Below are 11422 nucleotides of genomic sequence, written 5' to 3'. Positions count from 1 at the left end.
CCTACAGATTATAGAAACATTAGAAAAATGTTGCATCACAGTTACGAAGGCACAGGTGTAGAAAATAGAATTAATCATGCTTTTCAGTTTCCCATGCTATGCTTTCCCCTTTTATACACAAACAAAAAAGTGTTTACCTCTTCTGGTTAGGCAAATGTTCAGGATTGACATCTTTGCAGTACGAAGGACCAAATATAATTCAATAGGTACATTTTCCTGCTGGAGAACTGTGTGCCACCTGCAGGTCACAGATTTAAGTTCGTTCAACCTTCAAAGGTTGAACACATGAATACCAATGAAATGGGTAAAAGCCACATCTGTTACATTGATATTTTAGATGAAGACAGATAGCAAGTGCTATATGCTAAGGTCTTCCTGGAGGGGTCAGGGCAGGGTGAGGACATCTTCTACTTGAAGATAAATTGGCACACTCCCTGTGTTGCCCTGAGAATCAATCACCTGCCCTCCCGAAGTTAGGGTCTACAAACTGTGTGACTCTGGGAACCGTGCAGGTCGCCTGGCACAGCCAATCATCCAGGAATCTCTTGCCTACAAACCATCAAGCTGGAGTCTTCTTAGGGATCCTACAGATCCCATAGTGAATTCGGACAGGTCATTCTTAGCCTTATCGTGTATGTTTATACTTTTTCCTTTCACTACAATTCGCAGGGTGGAGTGGTCGTCACCTTAACAACTGACTATGCAACTGTGGGCATCCCTCTTCTCCTACACTTCCACTTTCTCACAGGCCTCCGCCTACCGTTAGGATCTGTACCCATAGGACATACCCAAGAGGTCACCTAAATGGCCACTGTGACATTCTCCATCTAAGGGACAACATACTGCCAAGAACAACTTCTTTCAGTTTCCTTGAGCAGTGATCTACCCTACCCAGAGCCTCTAGAGTCCACCACCAGGGGCGGCTCTAGGCTCATGGTGGCCCTGGGCAGGGAGCGTAGGTGGGGGCCCCGGAAGCGGGGGTCCAGGCGGAGCGCGGAGGCCAGTGAAGAGGGGGGGCGGGGGTCAGGGTGTTTGGAAGTGGAACAGAGCCGGAGGCCGCCAAATCCCTGCCAGGGGCCGCCATGCAAATATGTATCCATCCTCAGAGGATTATTATATTAAGGATATATATTGATGTGGTGGCCCCTGGGGTTTGGTGGTCAGTTCCGGCCCACCCGAGGAAACTAAGGCATTCAATACCCTGGCTGACGTCTTCTCAGAGGCTGCCACCCCACATAACACTATTACAGAAACGATCCAACCCTTGGGCCTCCTGCCAACACGTGGTGCTCTGGGGCAGCTCTTATGTTCAGAAGCTAGTCATAGAGGGCTGTGGGGACAAGTTACTTGTACATGCACCGACTCTGGTGAACGTCATTGCACTACCTTGCCCTATGAGCCAATTGACTTCATGATCCAGGCACTGGCTAAGGACAGGGAGGCTCTGCAAGCAACTACTCAGCATAAGCTTTCTCAATTTAAACTCTCACCAATATTTACATTCATAATAGTTTTCATCATTCCTCCTGTCATTCCTTCGTCCCAAATTGCTGGGATACAGATATTGTCCCCGAGCCCATATACAAGGGCTTCTTCATATAGGTCTAGTGTGTGGAGTATTCAGATTGCCATGTCACCAGAGGACGGGTGTATTTCACTTTACAGTGCTGAGCAGAAAATGGGTTTCCAATGTTTCATAACACTGCAGTTCCACATCAACCTCCCATGTTCCCATTTACCTGCCACAGGGGTCTGGTGCACATACAAGACATATGGCAGTAAAAGAACCTGCCAAAAAAGTGGAGTTCCAGTCTGCATAACTGGCGGTAAATGCATGAACATTCTGATCTAGCTATTCAAGAAAAATGTCAAACAAAAGCAATTTTTACATTTTATTTGGGAGAACCAATTTCAATTCGATGCAACAAAAGTGCAGATGCGTCTCTTTATGTATGCCGATGCCACCATTTTAATTAATTACAGGCGTCGCTCTTCGATTTAATAGTATAAATAAACTTCAAATAAGTTACAATAACTTACAACCTCAATCAACATTTCAAATGATGCTGCTTTTTTAAAGTGAATATTTTGTTCTTGTTTCTTTCGCTTTCCTTCTAAACAAAAACTACAAAACATGGCTACATTACTGCCTTAAATTTCATCGAGGGAGCTGCATCACCCTTTGCATATGGCAGCCATCTGCAGCCGTTATCCTTCGGAACTGAGCTGGACTAACACTGGAGCTGTTAGAACACAGCACGTCATTGCCTCAGCCATCAGCCTCGCCACACACCATCTGCTGACTCGTCTAGCTTAATTCCTCACACAACAGGTTGTTCAGCCTCAGTCTATCCACTTAGCGTCCGTTTTGATAGTTTTGTTTTCAGTTGCTGCGGCAGTGCGACCAGTTAGTCTTCGAGCCGCGACAAAAGTACTTGAAAACTTCAGTGCATTTCTATCGTGCCTTCTCTTCCTTCGTCCAGCTTCTATCATCGGTCAGGGAGGTTTATCACGGGCACCCACTGATCCAAATAGCGACTTTCTTGACAAAAGCAGATCACTTGATTCAGAGCGGGGTCCTTCCACTGGGATGCGTGGGGATTCTGAATAAAAAAGAAAAAAATATATTTCTTTGTAAAACAAACGTAGGCAAGTGGATATCCACAAATGATAAAGCATTTATGAGACAAAGGGCTTAGGTTTGCAGCTGTGATTAAACAAATGTCCTATGAAACATCTTCAGCCAGTCTTGTCTGGAAGCCAGCTGGAAGGTAATATGCACCCATATCTAAATAGAACATGAAAAACTTGAAGCCTCAGAATGAAAAGTGCTGTTGGTTATTGAGACAGTACTGACTGACAGTCACAAGGTTGGTGTTCTTTGGCACATTTATACTTTTGTTTGTAGATACCTCACCACTATCGTTTCTAGGCACTCTAAATGACAGGTGGTAATATTATTGAATTGAATTGAACTCCACATGGCATTGCAAATAAAGACCATGGAAGAAAATGACACAACACCTCAAGAGCGAAGACAATATTTTTTCCTCATCGAGTTCTACTGGAAGTTCAATAGTTTGCCTTTTCAGGCCGTGCATTAGCCAAGACCTTTTGATTTTACTGTAATTAAATGTGTGATATATTTACTTATTGGGGCTGTCACATAGCCCTCTTCATTCTAATTTTTTCCACCCACTGCAGCATATAAAATGCAGCAGTGGGTCAGACCATTTCAGCAATTCGGTAACTTCACTGATAATGCCGGCATTCTGCTTTTTCACAAGCAGCACATCCATGCACAACGTAGTTCCTTAAGTGTCAGGGACAACTATGGCAGTGTGCGCTTTTTGATACCAAAAAATATTTTTGTTTTCCTAGTGCATCTTTAGGTCGAAGCCTACCAGACAGCAGAGCTGCTAAAGCCATCTTGGGGACATTCAGAAAGCTTGCCTGGGAATGCATTCCACCCTTTGCTAACCATTGGCTTTGTGGTTTGTAACTCACATTTTCTGGCTTACTATTTACTGGCTTTATTTGTTTTAGGCTGTCCAGGGTGAGTTTGCCCCTCCCAAGGAGAAAAACCTTTTCACACCGACTTCCCTTGTATTCTTCTAAGTGTTACTTTTTGTAAATAGCACTGTAAACTGTGTTCTTATCTTTTTACATTAGCTGTGCATTCTAAGACAGAGGTCAACTGTCAGGCTGTCTTCTAGGGAGCTTGGTGTTTACTTTTCTTTCTCAGACTTCAAAGTGAGAGGATTTATGTGACAATATTGGTGGATACTGGGGGTAGGAACGTTTTTTTTTCTAGCGCACATTTAAATGAACTGTGCAAGTATTTCAGAATATATCAGAATTATGGATGTACAAATGAAGCACATTTTTTAATGCTGAACTGTATTGGAAATACTTTAATATATTCAAAACAAAATCTATACACTAAGTAATGCAATTTCCACACATTGTGTGTGCACTGTATAGTTTTACTAGTAAAACTGTATGTCTGTGCAATAGTAATTTCAATTACAAATGTGTTGTCTGTAATGGCAGTGTGCTGCCAAACCATGCATACTTCACACTACTCTGCACCACTCCATGCCACTACACTCTACACCTCTTTATTTCTATGCCAATACCACTATGTCACTTTACTCTATGCCACTCTACTCAGAAACAATCTATTCTGTGCCACATAACTTTGCGCCACTCTACTCCACTCTACACCAGTCTATGCCAATATACTCTACTCTGCACTACCACTCTATGCTAGTGCACTCTGCATCACTCCACACCACTCCAATGTCACTCTATTCTGCAACACTGTAATCTATCCACTGAATTTTAAGACACTGCATTGCATGTAATTCACTCAACGCCACTATACCCTGCAACACTGTATGCCAATGTACTCTATGCTACAACACTCTACTCTGCACCACTGCACTGCACTCTACAACACTGCACTCTATGTCCACGCAATCTATTCCACTGCACTCTTTGGTTTAAAGTGGTGCAAAGTAGAATATAGTGCCACTTTACAACACTGTACTCAGCGGCATTCTACCATGCAACACTGCACTCTACTATGCAGCATTCTAATCTATGACACTGCATTGTATGCTGCTGCACTCTAAACCACTGCACTCTGCAGTATTCTACAGCAATGTACTTTACACTAGTTCACTCCACGCAACTCCATTCTATGCCACTGCAATACATGACTCTCTGTGCCGCTGCACTCTGCGAACACTACTCATTCTTCTCCATTCCACTCTACGACACTCCGCGCCACTCTTCTCTATGCCACTAACTTTTAGCCATGCTGAACAGCAGCCACGCTGGTGTACAACATAGCTAAAACACAATGGCAAAGCCAATAAATAACTGTTGCATAGGCGAGACCTAATTGCTTTGCCAATGCTTAATATTATTAGGAGTTGCCTGGTAGCTCCGACAACAATGTTTTGTAAAGCAACCGCAAAACAGTCATTGACAAAGGCAACATGAACATGTGCAAGACAAGCCACTGAATCACATGCAAGTAAATAAGAGTGGCAAAAAAAACAACCAATGGTAGAAAATAGGTAGGCTTTAAGCCCACTGTACGTTCTAATAAGGCCATAATGGCTCTTTGCACGCCTAGTCGAAACCTTAAAAGGGATAACCAACAGGAACACACTTTATCACTATACAATGAAAATAATTTTTTATATAAAAAATTGCCAATTTGCATTTATCCAGCATGGAGACTCTGTTTACGCTCAAATGCTGAATGAGTGAATATCTCAGCATATTTTGTGGTTATCATTTTTAGGCTGTGTCATAATTTGTGTATTACTGATCTTGACAACATATATGTAATTAATTTGATAAGCAAGAAGTTGGTAGCCATTCCGATTCTTTTCCAGCCTTCAAACGATAATTAAAAAGCACAACAATCATTTATCGAGTTTTATGCATTTTGAGGAAGACTCAAAACATTGGAGTTTGCCTTTTCGTTATTTCATGTAAAAGGTCGGAGATTTGCTTTTGGTCACATTAACTCCATCGTTTGTACGGTTTCTTTTTGACTTTGTCAGAACTGTGCATTCACAATTAGAAAAGCTGCACCATTTGCAGCATGGCAATAGTGACTACCAGGAGAAAATGTGCATATTTAAGTGGCTGGCCAGATCAGAAAATCAAATCGATTAGTACACCTATGGGTAAGTGCAAGCATTCAACAGCAATGCGAGTTGCTTTATTTTCTTGGCTAAATCACAATTTCCAAACGCATTTCTATTCATCAGGTAGACTTCTTCGAGGAAGACATTGTGAATAAAGTTTCCCGAATCTCTTATCCACTTTATTTTTTCATTCGATGTGGAATTATGTATTTTCTATGTCTGATACAGAGGCATTTGCAGCTGAAAAGCTAAGCAGGACAGATTATAAACCCCATACGTATAAATAAGCCCCTAAGGGGAGTCATTCATTATGAAAAAGAATGTGCGCACATCTTTGTTAAAGGGCAGAATACAACGACTCACAGTGAAGTTAGCAAATGGCTGAAGGGGGTTGACCCATTGCCCAATAAAATATGTTGTAGTGGTATGCAGAAAAAACTGAATTACAGATTAACAGACCAATGGAAGAAGAGGGATGGCTAAAAGCCCCTATATTCCGCGTATATTATACATATACATTTTGTAAAATTAAAAGGTCCTGGCTATTGCCAACCTAAAAATGCAGACTATTGGCTTGCTTTCTTATTAAACCATTATTCCACTTTAAAATGTTTGAAAACATGATATGCAACTGTGCAAAAACCCTCCCCCCGCCAAAACAAAATACATTAATTGGTTTACGAATGTTTACTTCATGAATATGAAGGTACATACTAGAGAAAGCTGATGTGCCTCTTAGTTGGATACTTCAAACCTACAGTCTGGCTGTCAAAGCTGCAGCTGCTTAGGCACATTACTTGTATGTGGTGACTGGCTCATAAAAGTCAGCTGTCGTTTTATAAAGAAAAATGTTTTAGAATACCCTTAGGGAGGCCTACTTTTTAAAGCTGTTGATTCTGCTTTATGGATCAATTTTCTTTATTGGCATTTAAATGAGTGACAGCAGTTGGAACACCTATATATCCCAGCGGCTGGCGATTATTATGTAAATGTAAATGTATTTATATAGCGCAAATCACCGACCCGGTATCTAAGCGCTTGCTTAGGGAACCCGTCCTGGTATTCCCCTGTGAGATAACCCTGGCAGGGTATCCACAAGGTGAAAGCCAGGCATCCCACCGCGAGGGGCCGTTGTGGAGATTAAGCAAGCTATTGCCCAGAGTCGCAGAGTATGAACCCATGAATCGAGTAGGCACCGGAGCGAGAATTGTCGAGTCCGTGGAATTTTTGAGCCCAAGACCCGCCGAGGCGGGGAATTGAACCCTGGTCCCGGGCTGACCTCTGCTTCCAGGTCTGCCTCCTCTAACCAGTGAGCCACACTTCTCCTTCTTCACACTATGCATTTGAAAACAACGAACCAACACCCTTTCAACTGCTTCTGTTCAACAAACCTGGAAATCCTAATAAACAAAGAAAAGGCGGGATAAGGAAGGTGACGGTGGAGCTAAGAGATGGACTTCCAAAATGAGACTCTTTTGTGAGAGGATACTGTGAGCTTAGTAATCACACCTCCTGTGGTACGGTGGGCCAACGCACTAAACCTGTCCTTGGCTAGAGCCTATTGGACAGGGTGTTTCAAAGTCAAACAATAAGGGATTTATAGAGCGCACTACTCGCCCGTGAGGGTCTCAACGTGCTGGGTGGAGGGGAGGCAATGGGGCGGGGGCACAGGATTTGAGTAGCTCCGAGGTTAACAGAAGAGCCAGGTCTTGAGGTCCTTTCTGAAAGTTTGCAGTGTAGGGCTTAAAATCCATTTGAAGGTCTTGCGGAGTATGCAGAGGGTGTTGAAGCATGTGGAGGACACAGCGTTGTCCTAGCGGTTCATGGTGAGTGGGAAATCTAGTATGATGCTGAGGTTGCAGCCAGGTCACTCCCTTTCTGCCGCACAGCTCCACCGGTTGTGCCTGTGCCTCGCCGCTGGGGACGCGAGTTCTACCTTGCTGTGCCCCCGAGCGTGATGTTTGAATGACTGTTTTCGGTACTGTTATTTTGCTGCCTGGTTCTCTATACCATTTCCATTGTTGCCTTTGTCTCGCACTGCAGTGTGCTTAATTGTATTTCTTTTTTTATAAAGTTCTTTGCCTTGCGCCTTGCCCGTGTTCCCCCCACCTCCCCCCTTCTCTTCCGTACCCTCGCCCGATTCCCGCCGTTGCTCCCCTGCGGCCCCACCCCGCCTCCCAGCGGATCCTCCCTCTCATCCCGCCTTAAATGGCGGCCGCTGCGCGGCAGTGAGAGCGACCCCATACCCTGCTCACAGGCCAGGTCGCTCCCCTCCTGCCGCACAGCTCCACCAGTTATGCCTGTGACTCGCCGCTGCGGACGAGAGTTCTACCCTGCTGTGCCCCCGAGCGTGATATTTGACTGACTGACTGTTTTTCGGTACTGTTATTTTGCTGCCTGGTTCTCTATACCATATACGTTTCCATTGTTGCCTTTGTCTCCCACTGCTGTGTGCTTAATTGTATTTTTTTATAAAGTTCTTTGCCTTGCCCGTTTTCCCTCCACTTCCCCCTTCTCTTCTGTACCCTCGCCCGATTCCTGCCGCTACTCCCCTGCGGCCTCGCTCCCGCCTCCCAGCGGATCCTCCATCCCTCCCTGCCTTAAATTGCGCAGCCGCGCGGCTGGCTCTCAAGAGGCAAGCAAGTCTACGCCTGGACTGCGCTCAGCGCCAGAACCCCTGGACCTCGCAATCGCCACAACGCCAGATTCCGATACGACGCGAACACCCTCCACGCTCTCAACATCGGCCGAGACCACAGCTGCTTCCAGGCCGCCCCGAAACGCACCCACAGACCCTTCTCCTGCCACACCTGTAACTTCACCTGCGACAGAACCACCAAACCTCCTAGGACCGGACCCATCCACCTTTGCTGCATGTAAACACTCCGTCGAGCTCTGGGACCTGCTCGACACCTCCGCCCCAGACTTTGCCTTCTTGACCGAGGCATGGTGGAACGACTCCTCGGTACCCGACATCGCCATAGCCATCCCAGACGGCTACAAGATCACCCGCAGGGATCGCGCCAACGGAATTGGAGGAGGATTAGCCATCATCCACAAGTTCACCCTCCAGGTCTACATCCACGCAGACGACACCCTCAACACAGCCGAAAACCTGCACTTTCGTATCCACACTGACCTCAGAGGAACACTAGTCTACAGACCCCCAGGACCCCGGGCTCTGTTCAGCGACTCCATCACCGACCTCGCCAGAACCCACGCACTCGCCTCCACGGACTACATCCTCCTCGGGGACCTGAACTTCCACCTCAAGAACAACGACACCAACTCCGCCACCCTGATAGACAACCTCGGCCTCAGACAACTCGTCACTGAACCCACCCACGCCGTCGGCCACAGGCTTGACCCCCTCTTCTCCACAAGCCCCCATGTCCAAACTCCACTGGACCGACCAACGATGCATCCATTTCACCTTCAAGAAACCAACCACGCATCACCACACCCAACAACTGCCTCGCTGCTGCAGGAGTAAAGTCACCGAAGACCAGCTGACCTCCACTTTTGCCCAGAACCCACCCACCGACCTAGATGCCGCCGCCCGCAACCTCAGGCAGTGGATCGACAACTGCGCCAACACCCTCACCCCGCTCAAGAATCCTTCCAACAGCCACACCAGCAAGAAAGCCACCCGGTTCACTGAAGAGCTCCAGACCTCCAAACGTACATGCCGGAAACTGGGAAGAAATGGCTCCACGATCGTACACCGGACAGCCACGCAGCCCACAAGGACGCCACCCGCAGGCATCACTAACTCATCAGAACAGCCAAGAGATCTTCCTTCAAAACCCGCCTGGACAACAACGCACACAACAGCAAAGAGCTAATCAGCATAGTGAAGGAACTCTCCAACCCAAGCGCCAACACCAACACCAACGACATCCCGCCCTCGACCTGTGCGACTTACTGGCCACCGTCTTCCATCGCAAGATAGCCGACATCCACGACAGCTTCAACACCTCAACAGCCCTGACTACGGCAGACTCCATCCTCCCCGCGAACACCACCTGCACCAACCGCCTGACCTCTTGGTCCTATGTTGAAGACGACAAGACACGGAAAGTCATGAACTCAATCCACTCAGGATCACCATCAGACCCCTGCCCACACCACGTATTCAACAAAGCAAACGCAGCAATCGCACCCCAACTACGGAAGGTCAACAACATCTCCTTCGAGACAGCGACATTCCCGGAGAGCTGGAAGCACGCCAAAATCAACGCCCTCCTCAAGAAGCCCAAGGCGGACCCCAAGAACTTCCGGCCCATCTCCCTGCTCCCTTTACCGGCGAAGGTCATCGAGAAAATCGTCAACATGCAACTGGCCTGCCACTTCGAGGACTACAACATCTTAGACCTGTCCCAATCCGGATTCAGACGAAACCACAGCACCGAGACAGCCCTCATCGCCGCCACAGATGACATCAGGCGCCAATTAGACAACAGCAAAACTTTAGCCCTCATCCTCCTGGACCTTTCAGCCGCCTTCGACATAGTCTGCCACCGCACACTAAGGACATGCCTCCAAGAATCCGGAATCCAGGAGAAGGCCCTAGACTGGACCACGTCCTTCCTCTCCGGCAGAACTCAGAGAGTCAGTCTCCCGCCCTTCCGATCCGAAGCCACAGACATCATCTGCAGCGTACCCCAGGGCTCATCCCTCAGCCCAACCCTGTTCAACGTCTACATGGCCCCCCTCGCACAAGTGGCCCGCACGACCTGAACATCATCTGCTACGCCGACGACACCCAGCTCATCCTCTCCCTCACCAAGGACCCACACACTGCCAAAACCAAACTCCACGAGGAAATGAAGGCCGTCGCCGAGTGGATGAGGAGCAGCTGTCTGAAACTGAACTTGGACAAGACGGAGGTTCTCATCCTCAGCCCCACCCCCTATGCCTTGGACGACTCCTGATGGCCGACCACACTGGGAACAGCACCCATGCTCAAGGACCACGCACACAACCTAGGATTCATCCTCAACTCCTCCCTCTCCATGTCGAAGCAGGTCAGCGCCATCTACTCCTCTTGCTACAACACCCTCCGCATAATCTACAAGTGGATCCCGCCCGGAACCAGAAGAACGGTGACTCAAGCCCTCATCAGCAGCAGGCTTGACTACGGCAACGCACTCTACACAGGAATCCTGGCCAAACACCTACAACGACAGCAACGCATCCAAAACGCCTCCGCCCGCCTGATCCTCAACATCCCCCACCGCAGCCATACCACTCCCTACCTAAGAGACCTGCACTGACTACCCGTCAACAAGAGGATCACCTTCAAGCTCCTTACCCACGCACACAAAGCACTCCACAACACCGGACCGGCCTACCTGAACAGCAGACTCAGCTTCTACACCCCCACCCTTCAGCTCTGCTCCGCCAGCCTCGCCCTCACTGCCGTCCCCCGCATCCAACGAACGACCTCTGGTGGCAGATCCTTTTCCTTCCTCGCCGCCAAGACCTGGAACACCCTCCTGACCCATCTGCAGCAGACCCAAGACCTGCTCACCTTCAGAAGACTCCTCGAGACCTGGCTCTTCGAGCAGTAGCAGCACTCCCTCCCCTCAGAGCCTTGAGACCCTCACGGGTAAGTAGTGTGCTTTACAAGTGACTGATTGATTGATTGATTGATTGCGGGCGTGTTCCATAGGGGTGGTGGGTTTCCGAGGGTGGGTGGTGGGGAGGAGGGGGGAGGGGCACCAGGTTTAGTCCCAGGCAGAGGGGGATGG

General features: G+C 47.8%; 1 protein-coding gene across 1 annotated transcript in view; it reads right to left on the bottom strand.

The window, feature by feature from the left end:
• Positions 1 to 1874: 1874 nt before the first annotated feature.
• The window catches only part of GADD45A (growth arrest and DNA damage inducible alpha), a 72007-nt gene continuing 62459 nt past the window's right edge, over positions 1875 to 11422 (bottom strand). The window contains exon 4 of the mRNA XM_086953843.1: positions 1875 to 2603. Within this exon, the coding sequence (XP_086809969.1) occupies positions 2490 to 2603 (114 nt within the window). The 3' untranslated portion in view covers positions 1875 to 2489. The remainder of the gene's footprint in view (positions 2604 to 11422) is intronic.

Source organism: Lissotriton vulgaris, chromosome 1_1, assembly GCF_964263255.1.
Source record: "Lissotriton vulgaris chromosome 1_1, aLisVul1.2, whole genome shotgun sequence".
Classification (NCBI taxonomy): domain Eukaryota; kingdom Metazoa; phylum Chordata; class Amphibia; order Caudata; family Salamandridae; genus Lissotriton; species Lissotriton vulgaris.
This window is presented reverse-complemented; position numbering and strand designations above follow the sequence as displayed.